Source organism: Haematobia irritans, chromosome 5 (assembly GCF_050003625.1).
Source record: "Haematobia irritans isolate KBUSLIRL chromosome 5, ASM5000362v1, whole genome shotgun sequence".
Classification (NCBI taxonomy): domain Eukaryota; kingdom Metazoa; phylum Arthropoda; class Insecta; order Diptera; family Muscidae; genus Haematobia; species Haematobia irritans.
Genome location: NC_134401.1, coordinates 89,714,643 through 89,733,939, shown reverse-complemented (window position 1 = coordinate 89,733,939; position 19,297 = coordinate 89,714,643). Strand labels below are relative to the sequence as shown.

At 38.4% G+C, this 19,297-nt stretch overlaps 2 protein-coding genes across 3 annotated transcripts in view; one reads left to right on the top strand and one right to left on the bottom strand.

Annotated features, from left to right (window-relative positions):
- wun (wunen) overlaps nucleotides 1–19,297 on the top strand; it is a 251,138-nt gene that overhangs the window by 125,804 nt on the left and 106,037 nt on the right. The window lies entirely within an intron of this gene.
- Nucleotides 10,424–18,995, bottom strand: LOC142238636 (uncharacterized). Its single transcript, XM_075310327.1, has 2 exons — nucleotides 18,472–18,995; nucleotides 10,424–11,695 (listed from the first exon to the last, which is right to left on the bottom strand). The coding sequence occupies exon 2, from the start codon at nucleotides 11,689–11,691 to the stop codon at nucleotides 10,567–10,569; it is 1,125 nt and encodes a 374-aa protein (XP_075166442.1). The 5' UTR covers nucleotides 11,692–11,695; nucleotides 18,472–18,995; the 3' UTR covers nucleotides 10,424–10,566.

Here is a 19,297-nt window from a genome sequence, read left to right as displayed (position 1 = left end):
ACTCGCTTTTTTCATATTTTTGAAAGGAAAATTTAACTTTTTCTGTTTCAGATAGGTTAAAACCAGAATAAGGATTAATAAAATGGTACAAATTATTAAAATTTTTTCGAAAAAAACCCATCGTTAAAAAATTGCCAATTTTTGAAAATATTTGATGTCAAACGCTTCAGACAAGCGGTACAATGCTTTAAAAATCATAAAAATTTATAAAAATTATTTATTTGGGAAATTATTGCAAAATTTTTTAATTTACATCCAAAACACTGAATTCGGTTCACACTCTAAGAAGTGCTGCAAATTTAGTGCAACGGCATTTGAAATGGTGGACATCCGCCAATTTTGCACCACTTCCGGATCCAAAAAGAAAATTTTCACTACTTTTTTGGCGACGCTTCTTTTGTTGGGTACCTTTAGGGCAAGAAATCTTTCGTCTTACGACAATAGATTTTTCAGTCAGCTATACTCTGAAATACTTGAAATTTGAGATCCAACAAATGTTGGTATAAATATATACTTTGTGCTCCTTAACTCCAATCGATTACAGACTCCTCCAAATCTCTCAACGAGATGACTGACAATGGACAAAATGTCTATGAGAGTGTGATTATTACGTTACTTTAATCTAAACTACCCTCGAGTTTACTTCTTGAGGGCATCATACGGTGTTCTGGTCAAGATAGCTACTAAAAAAATAGTAGCGATTTTGAATCCGACATTCTTGTTTCTTTAAACACATTTTTATACCCACCACCATAGAATGGTATAATAAGTTTGTCATAAAGTATATAAAGTATATATATTCTTGATCAGGGAGAAATTCTAAGACGATATAGCCATGTCCGTCTGTCCGTCTGTCCGTCTGTCTGTCTGTTGTAATCACGCTACAGCCTTCAATAATGGCGCTATCGTCCTGAAATTTGGCACAGATTCGTCTTTTGTTTGCAGGCAGGTCAAGTTCGAAAATGGGCTATATCAGTCCAAGTTTTGGTATAGTCCCCATATAAACCGACCTCCCGATGTGGGGGCTTGGTCTTATAAAAACTGTAGTTTTTATCCAATTTGCCTGAAATTGAAAATCTAGAGGTATTTTAGAACCATCAAAAAGTGTACTAAAAATGGTCCATGTTTTGGTATATTTAACGCTCATATGGACCGATTTCCCGATTTTGCTTCTTGGGCGTCTAGAAAGTGTATTTTCTATCCATTTTGCCTAAAATTGGAAATCTAGAGGTATTCTAGGACCATAAAGAGGTGTGGTGTATCGGTCCATGATTTGATAGAGCCCCCATATAGACCGATCTCCCGATTTTACTTCTTGGGCTTCTAGAATCCGCAGTTTTAATACAATTTACCTGAAATTTGAAATCTAGAGGTACTCTAAGACCCTAAAAACGTGTACCGAAAATGGTGCCTATCGGTCCATGTTTTGGTATAGCCACCATATAGACCGAACTCCTGATTTTACTTCTTGGTCTGATTGAATCCGTAATTTTTACCCAATGTGACTCAAATCGGAAATCTAGAGGTATTCTAGGACCTTAAAGAGGTGTGTCGAAAATGGTGAGTACCGGTCCATGTTTTGATATAGCCCCCATATAGACCGATCTCCCGATTTTACTTCTTGGGCTTCTAGAATCCGCAGTTTTAATACAATTTACCTGAAATTTGAAATCTAGAGGTACTCTAAGACCCTAAAAACGTGTACCGAAAATGGTGCCTATCGGTCCATGTTTTGGTATAGCCACCATATAGACCGAACTCCTGATTTTACTTCTTGGTCTGATTGAATCCGTAATTTTTACCCAATGTGGCTCAAATCGGAAATCTAGAGGTATTCTGGGACCTTAAAGAGGTGTGTCGAAAATGGTGAGTACCGGTCCATGTTTTGATATAGCCCCCATATAGACCGATCTCCCGATTTTACTTCTTGGGCTTCTAGAATCCGTACTTTCCATCCAATATGCATGAAATTTAAAATCTGGAGGTATTCTAGGACCAGAAAGACGTGTGTCGGAAATGGTGAGTACCGGCCCATGTTTTGATATAGCCCCCATATAGACCGATCTCCCCATTTTACTTCTTGGGCTTCTAGAATCCGTAGTTTTTACCCAATTTACCTGAAATTGGAAATCTAGAGGTATTCCAGGAAAATAAAGTGATATGCCAAAAATGGTGATTATCGGTCCATGTTTTGATATAGGCCCCTTATAAACCGGCGCTCCGATTTGGGGTCTAGATTCTAGAACTACAATTAAATGTGCTGAATACAGTGTGTATCCTTCCATGTTTTGGTATAGCCCCCATTACACCGAACTCCCGATTTAACTCCTAGGGTTTCTAGAAATTGTAGTTTTTATCCGATTTGCCACAAATTGAAAATATACTGGCATTTTAGACCCATAATAAAATGTATATGATTTAGTTTTATCGGTCCATTTGGTAAGGCTTCCATATAGTCCGATTTCACTTATTGAGGGTATTGAAGGCGCACTGATCATGAAAATTGCTTGAAACTGAATGCAAAATTTCCAGATTTTACTTCTCGTATTCATTTAAATAATTTGGATGAAAATTCACAGATTTTAGATTTCAAATCAAGGCGTTATTTCATCATTTTCTTGCACTTACAAGAGATGTTTATGATTCCTCTAAAACTCAAACAAAAAAAATGGTTCTTATAAATTCAGAATCTGATCTAGTCTTCATATGTAAAATCTTTACATTTATCTGTGGGAAGCGTACTGGTTGAACTGATCTGCTTGGGAAAATATCTGTCATCAAACTCCCCTGAAATTTTCAAAGGAAACTATTATATTTGATTCATGGTAGTGGGTATTTAAGATTCGGCTCGGCCGAAATTTCTACTGTATATACTTGTCTTCGTTATTTAAAGTATTAAATATATGTATATGAGTTTAAGCCTGATCAAACTCAACGCCAGTTTTACTTGCTTCGCTTCGCTGTGTATCACCTCATAATAGTTTTTATGATTTAAAAAATCTGACAACTATGAGAATACAATCATAATTGGTCATTATGAGCCGTGTTGATTGCTATTAATATCTGACCTAAACGCCTTCAAATGTGGTCACTAATCCTGTTTTCTACATTTCCATATTCTATATTGCTATGGGGACTATTTAAATTTGGTATTCATTAAAGTCATAATTTTCCATGTTCGTAAAAAAGCGTTAGGCATAACTAATGAACATTGTATGTGGTAAATTTTGAATGACAGTCTCACCTAAAATTATACGAACGTTATGACAATCATTCAAAAATCTCACGAGTAAATTAACGACGTTTGTTATTTTCTCAGCAATTATTCGAAATGATAACTGTGGACTTGGAAGTAAATAGTACCTTGAATATCCCATTGTAGCTTTTATTAATATACACTTGAAGAAAATCCTACACAGAAAACAATATTACCAAAATATTTCCAATTAAAAAAAATACTGATATAATTAACTTTTTAATCAAATTAAAAACTTAAGTCAGTTAAGAAAATGATTGAACATTTTTACGTTTTTAATTAAACTTTAATTACCCACGGGAGCCACCGTGGTGCAATGCTTAGCATGCCCGCCTTGTATACACAAGGTCGTGGGTTCGATTCCTGCTTCGAAAAAGTTTTTCAGCGGTGGATTATCCCACCTCAGTAATGGTGGTGACATTTCTGAGGGTCTCAAAACTTCTCTAAGTGGTTTCACGGCAATGTGGAATGCCGTTCGGACTCGGCTATAAAAAGGAGGTCCCTTGTCATTGAGCTTAACATGGAATCGGGCAGCACTTAGTGATAAGAGAGAAGTTCACCAATGTGGTATCACAATGGACTGAATAGTCTAAGTGAGCCTGATCTAACCTAACCAATTATCATTAAATTAAATTAAACAATAATATGTTAAACGACCAAAAGTTCGATCGGACCGAATCTTAAATACCCATCACCTTGGAACGCATAGAATAAATTTCTTCGAAAACATCTCCTCGTTACTGAGTGTCACATATAATACATATATAACTCGACTTTTGCGACGTATAAAAAAGGGTTCAAATTCGGTTAATATCAGATCTGTAGTAATTTGTAGGTACTCATTGATTTTGTTGTGGACATTTGATGCCATAAATTTAATATTTATAACGTATTTCAAGTCAATTTCATTGAACGTGTTCCTATCTCAAGACAATCGGTTCAAACGACACGGTTTTGGAAGTTAAGTGTGAAACATGTAACATAAGATTTTAGATTTGTAGAAAATATTTTAGATTTGCAAGGGATGTGTAATGATTGAAATGGATCGTTTTAGTCAGTCCTATATCAAAATGAGAATTAAAAATATTAAACATATTTAGTGTCCTTTATGTGCCCAAAACAAATTGCGGTACAAATTGCTGTTTCCATTGGTCCAAGAAGTCGAATCGTGAGATTGGTCTATATGCAGAGATGGTCTGTATCTAACTTTTTTAGGTTTGCGACTGTCGCAAAGTTGTAAACGTCATATATGCGTCGTAAATGTAGAAAAAGTCGCAAACTCAAAATACTTTAGTCGCGTCAGCTAGGCAGCGAATTCGATGATATCCAAGACGATGGTATGTGCGAAGAAGTTTCAATTCTTAGGAATGTTCACAATTTTCGGTTTCGGTCCCCACATTTTCCCTATTGCCTTTTGCACGAGTACAGGGTAACCGTGGGTTTTCTCGTCCTTTCTTAGCTTTAAGTTCAGTCTCCTGTCCAATATAATCCCAAGGTATTTTGCACACTCACCAACGGGAATTTCGATACCACCTAAGAAAATAGGCTTAACCGTGGGAAAACTTTCACAAATTTCTACAGAAACTCACAGCGAATGCTGTCAAAGTAAATTAAAAAATGTTCAGAATTTCTTCTATTCAAAATCAGGTTTTCTACAGTAAGTTTACGACTTTTGCGACATACGTATTACACCGTCGCAAATGTATGTCGCAAAAGTCACAGTTTGTGACAGGCCAACCCTGTCTATATGGTGTTGTATCAAAACATGGATCGATATGAACTAACAGGTTGGCTGATAAGTCCCCGGTTTAACAAAGGAAAACACATTTTTTTGTCAAAATTCGTTTTTATTATTCAACATAGTTCCCTTCAAGAGCGATACAACTATTATAACGACCTTCCAATTTTTTGATACCATTTTGGTAGTACTCCTTCGGTTTTGCCTCAAAATAGGCCTCCGTTTCGGCGATCACCTCTTCATTGCAGCCAAATTTTTTCCCTGCGAGCATCCTTTTGAGGTCTGAGAACAAGAAAAAGTCGCTGGGTGGGGAAGCAATTCGAAGCCCATTTCATGAATTTTTGCCATCGTTCTCAATGACTTGTGGCACGGTGCGTTGTCTTGGTGGAACAACACTTTTTTCTTCTTCATATGGGGCCGTTTTGACGCGATTTCGACCTTCAAACGCTCCAATAATGCCATATAATACTCACTGTTGATGGTTTTTCCCTTCTCAAGATAATCGATAAAAATTATTCCATGCGCATCCCAAAAAGCAGAGGCCATTACTTTTCCAGCGGACTTTTGAGTCTTTCCACGCTTCGGAGACGTTTCACCGGTCGCTGTCCACTCAGCCGACTGTCGATTGGACTCAGGAGTGTAGTGATGGAGCCATGTTTCATCCATTGTCACATATCGACGAATACTAGCGACGCCATCTAAGTGTTAGACCGGGGACTTATCAGCCAACCTGTTATATTTGCCACAATTCCTTTTGGTTCTAAAATATCTCAAGATTTTAACTTTTAAACAAGACGGATAAAATTGCGGCTTCCTTGCCCTTTAATCGATAGATTAGTCTAAATGGGAGCTATATATAATACGACCCAATATAACGATCTGTTATAGCTCTTTACGTCATTAAAATACCAAATTTATTACACATCTATACCGACTTTAAATTCTACCAGATTTCAAATCTCAATCGGATGAAAATTGCGGTTTCAATGCCCACACGAAGATCGGAGTTTGGTCTATATGGGCGCTATATCAAAACAAGGACTATTTTGACCTGTCTGCAGCCAAAAAACGAGCTTGCAGGATAGCTTAATTATTGAAAGCTTTAGCGTTATTACACAACATTTGTTTTTCTTATTCAATCACGAAATTAATTGATCCAATTAATTTTTTAATTGAAATGTGTTCAATCACAAAAGTGGCAGTATCAATCACAGTCTTAATTGAAAACATTACAAAATTTTAACTAATTTTTTAATTAATTCAATTAAAAATTTAATTGATGTCGATTGCAAAACTCAATTAATATTTTCATTAAAATCGTTATTATTTACAATTACTTTCTTAACTGACTTAGTGTTTTTAGTTTGATTAAAGAATTGATTGTTTGAAATAAATTAAATTAAATAAAATTCGTTAAAAATTAATACAAATTTCATCACTTTTTTATTGACTTAGTCTTCCGAGTTTGATAAAGTTTTTTTTTTTACATTTTTAATAAAAAAAAAATTAAAAAAATACTTCAGTGATTTAATTAACTTAATATTTCTATTGTGATTAAAAAGTTAATTGTATCAATTAATTTATTAATTAACAAGTAAGGAAAGTCTAAAGTCGGGCGGGGCCGACTATATTATACCCTGCACCACTTTGTAGATCTAAATTTTCGATACCATATCACATCCGTTAAATGTGTTGGGGGCTATATATAAAGGTTTGTCCCAAATACATACATTTAAATATCACTCGATCTGGACAGAATTTGATAGACTTCTACAATATCTATAGACTCAAAATTTAAATCGGCTAATAAAGGAAAGTCTAAAGTCGGACGGGGCCGACTATATTATACCCTTCACCAATTTGTAAGTCCACATTTTCGATACCATATCAAATCCGTCCATGTGTTGGATGCTATATGAATCCATACACATATATTCTGTATATCTGAGCAGATCTGTACAGAGTTCTGCAATACTTATATATTTTACATTTAAGTCGGCTAATGCGCTGAGGTGGAACACAATGTTAGTAAAAAATATAGGAAACATTTAAATATGAACCAATTTTGAGGCAACTTCGCAAAAGTGTATTTATGATTTATCGGTCGATAGATGTGTAATAGAGTAATAGGAAAATTTGAGTAATTTTGATAAGTTTTCGACTTAGCAGTGACGATTTGATAAGGAAAATGTAGGTATTTCGGCCAGTTTTGCATAAATAGGAAAAATATATATATGGAATCTATATCGAAATCTGAACCGATTGCAATCAAATTTCAAATGCATAGTTACTATGTTGAATCTACTCCCTGTGCAAAATAAATCGGATAACAACTTTGACCTCTGTGGTCATATGACCGAAAATCGTACGAAAAATATATATGGGAGCTATATCAAAATCTGAACCGATTTCAACCTAAATAAACACGCAAATGCATAACCTTAATTCTACTGCCTGTGCAAAGTTTCAAGTTCAATTCTACTCCCTCTGCAAAATTTCACGTAAATCCGATCAATTTTGCCTCTGTGGGCATATTAGTCCAAATCGGGCGAATGATATATGGGGGCTATATCTAAATCTGAACCGACTTCAACTAAATTTTGCACAATTAACGATACTATAAAACGTACTCCTTGTGCAAAATTTCAAGCAACTCAGGGCATAACTCTGGCTTTTGAGGCCATATAAATCCAAATCGGACGAAAGATATATATGGGAGCTATATCTAAATCGGAACCGATTTTAACCAAATCAAGCACACTTAACGATACTATTAAACGTACTTGTTGTGCAAAATTTGAAGCAAATCAGGGCAAAACTCTGGCTTTTGGGGCCATATAAGTCCAAATCGGTCGAAAGATATATATGGGAGCTATATCTAAATCGGAACCGATTTTAACTAAATTAAGCACACTTAACGATACTATTAAACGTACTTGTTGTGCAAAATTTGAAGCAAATCAGAGCAAAACTCTGGCTTTTGGGGCCATATAAGTCCAAATCGGTCGAAAGATATATATGGGAGCTATATCTAAATCTGAACCGATTTCAACTAAATTTGGTACAATTAACGATACTATTAAACGTACTCCTTGTACAAAATTTTAATCAAATCAGGCCAAAACTCTGGCTTTTGAAGCCATTTAAGTCAAACTCGGACGAAACATATATAGGGGAGCTATATCTAAATCTGAACCGATTTAAACTAAATTTAGCACAATTAACGATACTATTAAACGTACTCGTTGTGCAAAATTTGAAGCAAATCAGGGCAAAACTCTCGCTTTTGGGGCCATATAAGTCCAAATCGGACGAAAGATATATATGGGAGCTATATATAAATATGAACCGATTTAGCTGATATTTGGCAGTTTTTACGGGACTGACAAAACGTTCAGATGTACAAAATTTGAAGAACGTCGGTTCATAAATACGTGAATTATAATCAAATCGGTGATAACTATATATGGCAGCTATATCTAAATTTGAACCGATTTTTTCCAAAATCAATAGCGATTGTCTTCTACCCGAAGAAAGACGTTATGTCAAATTTGAGGACGATCGGACTTAAACTGCGACCTGTACTTTGTGCACAAAATTACATATACAGACAGACGGACAGACAGACAGACGGACATCGCTAAATCGACTCAGAATTTAATTCTAAGCCAATCGGTATACTAAAAGATGGGTCTATGACAATTATTTCTTGGCGTTACATACAAATGCACAAACTTATTATACCCTGTACCACAGCAGTGGTGAAGGGTATAATAAAAAAATATGGGAAACATTTAAATCTGAAGCAATTTTAAGGAAACTTCGTAAAAGTTTATTTATGATTTATCGCTCGATATATATGTATTAGAAGTTTAAGAAAATTAGAGTCATTTTTTCATCTTTTCGACTAAGCAGTGGCGATTTTACAAGGAAAATGTTGGTATTTTGACCATTTTTGTCGAAATCAAAAAAACATATATATGGGAGCTATATCTAAATCTGAACTGATTTCAACCTAATTTGGCACGCATAGCAACAATGCTAATTCTACTCCCTGTGCAAAATTTCAACTAAATCGGAGTAAAAGATTGGCCTCTGTGGTCATATGAGTGTAAATCGGGCGAAAGCTATATATGGGAGCTATATCTAAATCTGAACCGATTTCCACCAAATTTGACACGCATAGCTATAATGCTAATTCTACTCCCTGTGCAAAATTTCAACTAAATCGGAGTTAAATATTGGCCTCTGTGGGCAAATGAGTGTAAATCGGGCGAAAGCTATATATGGGAGCTATATCTAAATCTGAACCGATTTGGCTGATATTTTGCAAGTTTTTCGAGACCCATAAAATATTCGGATGTACGGAATTTGAGGAAGATCGGTTGATATACACGCCAATTATGACCAGATCGGTGAAAAATATATATGACAGCTATATCTAAATCTGAACCGATTTTTTCCAAAATTAATAGGGATCGTCTTTGAGCCGAAACAGGACCCTATACCAAATTTTAGAACAATCAGACTAAAACTGCGAGCTGTACTTTGCACACAAAAATACATCAACAGACAGACAGACGGACAGACAGACAGACGGACATCGCTAAATCGACTCAGAATTTAATTCTAAGACGATCGGTATACTAAACGATGGGTCTCAGACTTTTCCTTCTTGGCGTTACATACAAATGCACAAACTTATTATACCCTGTACCACAGTAGTTGTGAAGGGTATAATAAGACTTGAATTTTTATTAGTACACACGATTTTGTCCACCACTGTATGCTATATGCTCAACTCGCTGACTTAAGTGCAATTAAATTTGCATATTGGTACGAATTGTAAAGAAAGTATTGGTATGGTATCATACCAATGACTACATTGTCACAAAATGGTTATGAAGTACCCTGGGTGAGTGTCTAAATGTTTTAATGGTTTTTATTATTTTTGTAAGTCATAATGCTTGAATGCGTAGCACCGAGAAATAAAATAAATAAAAACACAAGGATTTAGTTTTTCTTTTCAATAATGTTTCAATAAAACGTAATTTTATTGAATTTTTTGGGAGATTAATTTACCTTTTACAAAACAATCGTTGGACGGACGTAATCCAGTAACGAATAATAACAAAAGTTAGACGCCGCAAGACGGTAATGGCGCGACTCGTTAGAAAAATGTAACGAATTGTGCTGAAAGCACAGAGCTGCATCCAGAGCTTAGGGTACATTTTCTAGCGAGGGGGAAATTGTCATTTTACAAGATTTTAAGTCCCCATCTAACGAATAAATTTTGACCTTACGAATTTGAACTTAAACATTCCGCCCGCCTTGCAACATCCAGGTATGTTGTAATTGAAATTCATTAATACATAGACATTACATACAATATTTTAATATCAAAATAAATATAAAATGCGATGTCAGTTTCATTTTCAAATTGAGCAATTTTTTTTTTATTAGTTCTTTAAATTTTTTTCAAACTTCATGAATTCTTAACTAAATGCTCGTAGAGCCGTTGACCCGGAGGGTCTGCAGTGTCTGGGTTATTGGCCAGGATGACCTACGACACTTATGGTTGGCATTGACCTGACACTATCCAGCCGAATATCGTCAGCTGCGCCAAGGGGAATCCCGGACTCGAAAATATTTGTGTCTTTAGAACCCGTGCGTAGACATCGGGCCCTAGAACCAACCCCACCCCGGAAGGACGGTAAAACCTTGGGTCGGCCAGCTGGAGACACTCGAAATGTTCCCGTATCGTATCTGGAGCCGACGACGATGGGGTGACAACACGGGTCAGGTCTGTTACCCGGGCAGAAAAAACCAATTTACTTTCTGCATTGTGTCGGGAGACAGCAACAAGCGGACAAAATGCGTCTTGCGACGTCATCGCTGAGACAAGCCGTAGGCTGAGAGCTAAACTGCTACAAATCATACTGTACCCCGCACACGGGTCGAGGACAGCTCGGACAGGAATTCGACGATCGGACAAGACAAGCAAGAGGACTATAGTGGGACCAAGCGTGACGGTTGGTTGTAGAACCAACATCGGATCAGATAGGGGAGCGGTATTCGTGATACAGTACGCGGACGAGTTAACGGACGAACTTGACTTGGACTTTCTCTTCGACAAGGTTTGAGCGGAAGGACGTTGTTGCTGGTCAAATGAATGTAGCAGCGTATGGTGGCTATCTCCACATTCGCGGCACCTCTCGCGACTATTGCAGGTCGATCGCATGTGAGACCTGCCCAGACAGTTTGAACATACCCGATGCAACACTACAGTGCGCAATCGTTGCTCCAAACGCATGTTCAAAAATTTGTGACACGACCGTAGATTGTGACTTCGCATACACAACACACAGACATTCGAGTGCCCTCTTTTATTCACACCTGAATTCTTTTGGGCAGTCCCCGTAGGGGATGACGATGGTTTGGCTACGTTGGTTGCGGATACGTCAGCAGGAGCCGTATCAGCCCCCGACGGAGGGACAACTTTCTGCGTCGGTACTACCCCTTGTGAAGAGGCGACGACTGGGGTCATCCCGACGTCAGGGACCTGCTCGATGGCTGGTAACGGCTCGCGGAGAACCGGTGCAACATTATTTTCTAAAATCTCTTTTTCCTCATCGGACATCGGGACGTCATCCTCGTAGTCAGGGAGAGTCTTAACAATTTCCCTCATATTTTCCATTGTACTGCGAAAAGAAAGATGACGCTTACTATATGAACGATCGAAAACTATTCGGTCAGTATGACCAATTTTACCACCGGTCGTCTTACAACACCGTTTGCCGTTCTCACGTCAGCAACTCTAACGCGATCGTCAGATCCCGGGTGGACGTCATCCACACGACCTAACTTCCACGATGTAGGAGGCAATTGCTCATCACGAATTACTACCAAGTCCCCTACTTCGATATCACGCTGCGGAAATTTCCATTTATATCTTTTCTGTAAGCTTTTCAAATATTCCTCTTTCCACCGTAAGCAGAACTGTTGCGACAGCGCCTTCATTTTCCTAAATCGATGTACCAAATGAAGTGGTGATTCCTCCTCTAACTGTTCAGGAGGCGCCAAGATCGGAGATCCTACCAAAAAATGGCCAGGCGTAAGTGCTACCAATTCTTGAGAACGTTCACTCATTGGGCACAACGGCCTAGAATTTAAACAAGCCTCAATTCTCGAAAGAACAGTCGAAAACTCTTCAAATGTAAATTTGAATCCTGATGCATGCTTCCTAAAATGCGTCTTGAAGCTTTTGACAGCAGCTTCCCAGAGACCACCCATATGTGGCGCCCCGGCAGGGATAAACTGCCAGGAAAGCTGCTGAAACTGGTATGCGGAACACACCTTATCACGTCCTTCTTTAAAAACACATCTCAAATCCTTTTCCATTTCGCGTGAAGCGCCTACAAAATTTGTACCATTATCCGAAAAAATGGTCTTGGGACAACCGCGTCGAGATATAAATCTGTGAAAAGCGGCCAGAAACGTTGTCGTAGACAAGTCTGATGTGGCTTCCAAGTGTATGGCCTTCGTCGAAAAGCATACAAAAACGCAAACATAACCCTTTGTTATCTTACATGCGCGCCCTATAAATGACTTAATTTCGAAAGGCCCCGCAAAATCAACGCCAGTCGTAGTAAACGGTCTGGTAAGTACAGTTCTCTCCGGTGGGAGAGCCGCCATGATCTGCGTACAAGACTTCTTCCTATCCAACAGACACCGTTTACACCGGTTAATAGTCGATCTAATCAAAGATGTTAAACGAGGAATCCAATACTCAATCCGAATAAGACGTAGAACCAACTGGTTCCCTCCGTGAATAGATATGTCGTGAACATATTTCACTAGTAACCTAACGAATCTACTATTATACGGCACTATAATTGGATGTCGCTCACTATACGACAGGGTAGGACACCTACTCAAACGACCATTCAACCTCATAACCCCCTCCTCATCCAGGAATGGATTCAATGACAACAACGAGCTCCTGGAACCTAACGGTTTCTTTTCCCTCAAACAATAGTACTCATCTGGATAATGAGCCCTTTGAGAAAGAACAGCTAGACGTAATCTCACTGCCTTTAATTCGGTTGCCGTCAACGTCGTGCCGTGATACACATTTCGACTAGCATGTGAATAATGGGTCCTGTGATAAAACCTAAATATATATGCGATGACTCGTAGAGCCCTATCTAACGAAGAAAACCTCTCTAAAATGTCCTCGTAGTTCGTAAAAAATGATGCGTGAGTCCTGACCGCCCGTACCTCAACGTCAGTCTCAAGAGGGGTGAAATCATTTATATCCCACTGAGAACTATCTGAGCAGAGCCACTCTGGTCCATGCCACCAAAGCGACGAAACCGCCAACTCTGCAGGCGACACTCCGTGACTTCCCAAGTCGGCCGGATTGTCCTCAGAGCGAACATGGTACCAATTCTGTCCCCCAGTATTCTCCTGAATCCTACATACGCGATTCGCAACGAAAGTAGACCACGTAGATGGCGTCTTTCGAAGCCAAGAGCGGACGATCGTAGAATCCGTCCAACAATAAACACGTCGAAATTCAATATCTAACTCCCTGGCTATAGACTTGTAAAGTTCTGAGGCCAAAACTGCCCCACAAAGCTCCAAACGTGGCAAAGATATAGATTTGATGGGGGCTACCTTAGTCTTACAAGATAGCAAATGGGTGAAGATATGTCCCTGCGGCGTAACCACACGAACATATACTACCCCCGCGTATGCTTTTTCCGAGGCGTCGGAAAAAACATGTAATTCTACCTCACAGTCTGTGGAGTAATTGACCCATCGAGGAATAAGAACGTGATTCACATCCTGATAGGTCTCGACAAACTTTCGCCATTGTCGCTCAGTTTGTAACGGAAGAGACTCGTCCCATCCTATCTTATCCAACCAAACCTGTTGCATAATTATCTTCGCCACTATAATAACTGGCCCCAGCCAGCCAACAGGGTCAAATAGCCTAGCTATAGCCGATAAAACCTCTCTCTTCGTAAACCGAGATTTTCGCTCAATCGGTTTCATCTCAAAATAAAATAAGTCCAACTGCGCATTCCACCTAATACCCAACGGTTTCGAACTACTGGCCTCAACAAATGCCAGTAATTTGGCGTCAACCAAATGGTCAGCCGGAAGCGATTCCAAAATGGCTAGCTCATTAGAAGTCCACTTCCTCAGTTCGAACTTTGCCGATGATAATACCCTAATCAATTGATCCCTAGATTCAACAGCAGTATCCACGTTATGGTACCCTGTCAAAACATCATCCACGTACATGCACCTTCGTAGAATATGTGCCGCGTGGGGATATTCATCTTCGGAGTCATCGGCCAATTGCAATAACGTCCGTATGGCTAAATAGGGAGCACAATTCACTCCAAATGTCACGGTCTGCAGCTCATAGTCTTGTACATCTTTTTGTGGGGAGTCCCTAAAGACAATTCGCTGCAGAGAAGTATGGGCCGAATTTACCCTAATTTGGCGGTACATCTGTGTGATGTCGCAATTAAAAACATATCTGAAAAATCTCCACCTCAAAATCAAATGAACCAATTCCAATTGTAATGTGGGTCCCACATAAAGAATGTCGTTCAGACTTTTACCATTTGAGGTCTTATGCGAAGCATTAAAGACAACTCGAAGTTTGGACGTCAATTTGTCCGGATTGATTACCGGGTGGTGTGGCAAATAACACACAGTTTGATCTGCAGGAGAAGTCGACGACACTGGTCTCATATGTTGCAAGTCCAAATATTCTTTAATCACCCCGTCATACATTAATTTTGTTTCAGGCTTTCGTAAAAGCGAAGCCTCACCACCAATAAACTGCTTCAAACAACTTGTCCGCGAATGTCCAAGCAAGACTTGTCCCTTTAATTCGGGTTTTATCGGAAGAGTCACTACGTATCTTCCATCGGAATCCCTATATGTGGTATTCTTAAAATTTTCCTCACAAAATTTATCTGCGGGAGAACAAATTGCCCGTCTTGGTAAGTCCTCTAATTCCCAAAAGCGAAGAAGAGTCTTGTCAAGACCATCTTCCTCCATAAATTCTACAGTCGTTGAAAAAACTGTCACACTGGAAGTGGGAATTGAACCAGTAATGAGCCAACCGAAGACTGTCTGTTGAGCAATCAACGAACCTAAAATGCCGGAGCGAACCCCCTGTAATATAATTCTGGGATACACGTCTGCCCCCAACAATAAATCAACCGGACGGCTATCGAACAGATTAGGATCAGCCAAACGCAAATTTGGCAAACGTGACATATAATTCCGACTCACTTGGAAAGACGGTAAATTCCCAGAAATCTTAGGCAGGACCAACGCAGTCGCCTCTACCAAGACCGATTCATCTATTGGTGACCCTATACTCAGAGGGCAAATACCGCGAGAAGTTATCGAAACCGATTGATTCACGCCTGATATTGAAGACACCGCACTCGTTGTCGAAATTCTAAGCAACTTTTGCATATTTTCGGTAATAAAGGAGGCTTCCGATGCTGGGTCAATAAGAGCCCGAGCTGGGTACGTCATACCCTGATGAACGATGTTCACCATAGCCGTCCCTAATAGTACCGACCTGTTCTGGGAAACATGAAACACTTGCCTGGCCGAAGTACCAGACACGATTCCAGACGAAGTGGAAGGCTGCGGGTCAATCAAACCGCTAGAATCCGTAGGACGAGCGGCCGAAACTGTCGAGGACGTAGTCGCCACATTCGTAGAATGGCAAGAATCTCGATGAAGCAAAGTATGATGCCTTCCTTGACACTTCTCACAACTGCGAGATGTAGCACAGTTGTTAACGTCATGTCTACGAGATAGACAATTGAAACAACAGCGGTACCGTTTCACAGCAGTCAACCGATCATTCACAGAAAGATTCCTAAATCTCGGACAAACACGAAGATGATGGCTTTGTCGTGGACAAAGAACACACATCTTATCGACGGAATCTCTAGGAGAATGAGAAGTGTATTGCGAATTACGCGACCTAGATGGCGAAGATTTCGGAGCTGCATTCGTAAAATGCGTTCGCAGTTTCCTGCCATCAGTTTTCTTCGAAGCATCGATACCCTTCAAATCGCGGAGACACGTGAGTGTCTGAATCCTTTCCGTAAGAAAACGATCCATGTCCACCCAAGACGACAACGCAGACTTATCACTTATACCCTGTTCCCACAAAGTAACACTATTCTTCGGTAGACGTTGCACACACAAATATATCAAAATCGGATCCCAATCGTTCGTAGGAACGTTATTCACAGCCATCGCCGAAATACATGCATTTATACCACGCTGCAAGTTCTTCAACCCAGAACATGTCTCGGTGTCTAAGACCGGAAGGTCAAAAAGAAGCTTCAACTGATTGCTGACTAAAATTCTCAAGTTGTCATAAGTTTCCTTTAACGTCCTCCAAGCTAACTCGAAACTCCTATCAGTGAGAGGAAATCTTCTTACAACTTCACGGGCGTCGCCACTAGTCTTTTTGAGCAAATGACACAAGCGCTCAATATCACTCAGACGGGAATTTTTTACATAAACAGCAGTAAACAAATCCCTAAATGTTGGCCAAGACTGAAAGTCACCATCGAAAACCTCAATATCGCATGGTGGTAAAGCCAAACTATGGACCGCACCATGGTCAACACCTAACAAAAGAGAATTTCCCGATACATCCACATTACCAGAACGAGCAGAAATATCCGCCACATCGGCCTGCTGTATAGGAGTTGACGCCCTAGGAACGGCTTTTAGACCGTCTATCTTCCTTTCGATAGAGGAAATAATACGAATATAGGCATCATAAGTTGCCTCATACTTGCCGTCAGCAGATTCTACCTTTCCCTTATCTGAATCCTCCTGAAGATCGTCTAAACACTCCTCATACCTCTCTTTCACTCTCTCCCAGAGTGATTTCGCCTCTTCGACCTGAGCCCTTAGAGAATAAACATCTAAATTCTCCTCCTTCAAAGAGCTAACCCGTGTCCCAAACTTCACAACCGCATCAGCGGCTCTAATGAATCGCGCGAATGTATTAACTGGCATATTGAAAATAATTTAGCGTCACAAAAATTCACAAAAACTCGTAAAGTATGTGAACACGCACTTATCGACAGCGAAAACTGGCCGAAAAATCAATAAATTTGCACAAAATGCCCAAAAATGCAAAAACAAAAATTTACAAAATTTTTCTTTCAGTGTATCAAATTCTCACACTGCACCGAAATTACCACAAAATTTCTTGAAGTGTAAACAATTGTTCGTAAAACAACCACTTCAAAACTTAAAATCTAAAATTTCAAACAATTTGTAAACTATTGGACTATTTTTCTCTCAGTGTAGAAACAATTAATTTTCGTTCAGTGTACCGAATCACAACATATTTTCCCCTTGTACAAAAAATAGGCAAATTATTCAAGTTGAATTCAAAAAATCTCAAAATTCTACTAAAATCTTCGAACTAATTCTCTCAGTGTATGAATGAATTTACGAAAATTACGCTCAGTGTATCGAAGAATACTGCCGCTGTATCAAAACTTCACACACGAAATCCAGATGATCAAAAAATTCAACAAATTATAAGAAATTATAAAAAAATGTCTGTAAGACCAAATGTAGGGTGCACGGACTGTAAAATACACCTCTACACTTCCACGCCAGATAATCTCCCCAAAAAAAATTCAAAATCACAAATAATAAAAAATATAGAAATAAAAATATATATACGTAATATATACGATAAAATAAAAATTATACGATCGTACCGGACCGCCTGTAGGGTGCACAGTGACCAAAACGATAATTTTTACTAATGCGCGTAACGCTAATGGGTCATACAACACGATAACCCAAAAAACTCAATTTCAAAAATTTTTATAATTTTCTTCAAAATATTTACGACTCGCGGCCCCGTGAGGGTTAACAAATAAACCAAAGAAACACAGCTCAAAAAAAATATGTATGTATATACGTGTGTGTATCACTGATCATACGTAGGTATGTAATTCAAACGTTGACTGCAGTGACGATTGATGTTTGTTTACAATAGTAATACGACCAACAGAGCCTTTAGAGTCTGCGTGTATTTTGTTATTGTTTTATTTACTTCAAGTTAAAGGCAACGTAATTGCAAATAATGTTTTGAAGTAAATAAGCACTGTCAACGTTTAAATTCACCACACAACACCAATATATACAATAGATTTTTCACTTTTTATTTTGATTATTCTTTCACTTGAATATCATTTAACAAAACGAAATTAAACAAACGAAAGAAATGTACGTACGTATGTAGCAACGAATGTGTGTTTTTTGAAATGCAATTTGCCGTCGGCAAAACGAAATAATTGTATCGATGTTGTAAAACGACCGCGGTTTAAATTTAAAAACACTCGCGATTTGCTCAATTATTTTAATAAAACACTGACATACGCACCTGTGTGTTGATAAATAATTATTTAAATAATTTTTCAAATGAAATCTTCCACAAATATGGCTGCAAAGTGGCTGCTTTTTTGTTGTTGCTTCACAATATCAGCACTTTCCTTTGAAAAAAAGACAAAACAAAATCCTTTATTAATTGCTGTAAGCAAGTATCCGGCTCGATTGGACCAATGAATGCGTAGCACCGAGAAATAAAATAAATAAAAACACAAGGATTTAGTTTTTCTTTTCAATAATGTTTCAATAAAACGTAATTTTATTGAATTTTTTGGGAGATTAATTTACCTTTTACAAAACAATCGTTGGACGGACGTAATCCAGTAACGAATAATAACAAAAGTTAGACGCCGCAAGACGGTAATGGCGCGACTCGTTAGAAAAATGTAACGAATTGTGCTGAAAGCACAGAGCTGCATCCAGAGCTTAGGGTACATTTTCTAGCGAGGGGGAAATTGTCATTTTACAAGATTTTAAGTCCCCATCTAACGAATAAATTTTGACCTTACGAATTTGAACTTAAACAATGCTAATGAACTGACAATAACGTAAAATGAGCTAAAAAAAACTAGCCTGTAAACAATCAGGTAAAACTTATACATTTAAAATTGCTGTGGGTGCTAAATGTAAAACCAGCCAGCAAATCAGTTTTAAGTTAAGTTAACCTCAAATGATTTATGACCATAAATTCAACAAATGTAAAATCAATAAACCTCTGTGTCAACAATAGTAGAGGGTGAATATTACTATGGAAGTTTGGAGTTTGTATTCTTTGTATACAAACGACGGCAATTACGCATTTATTTAGTGGATGTATGGCA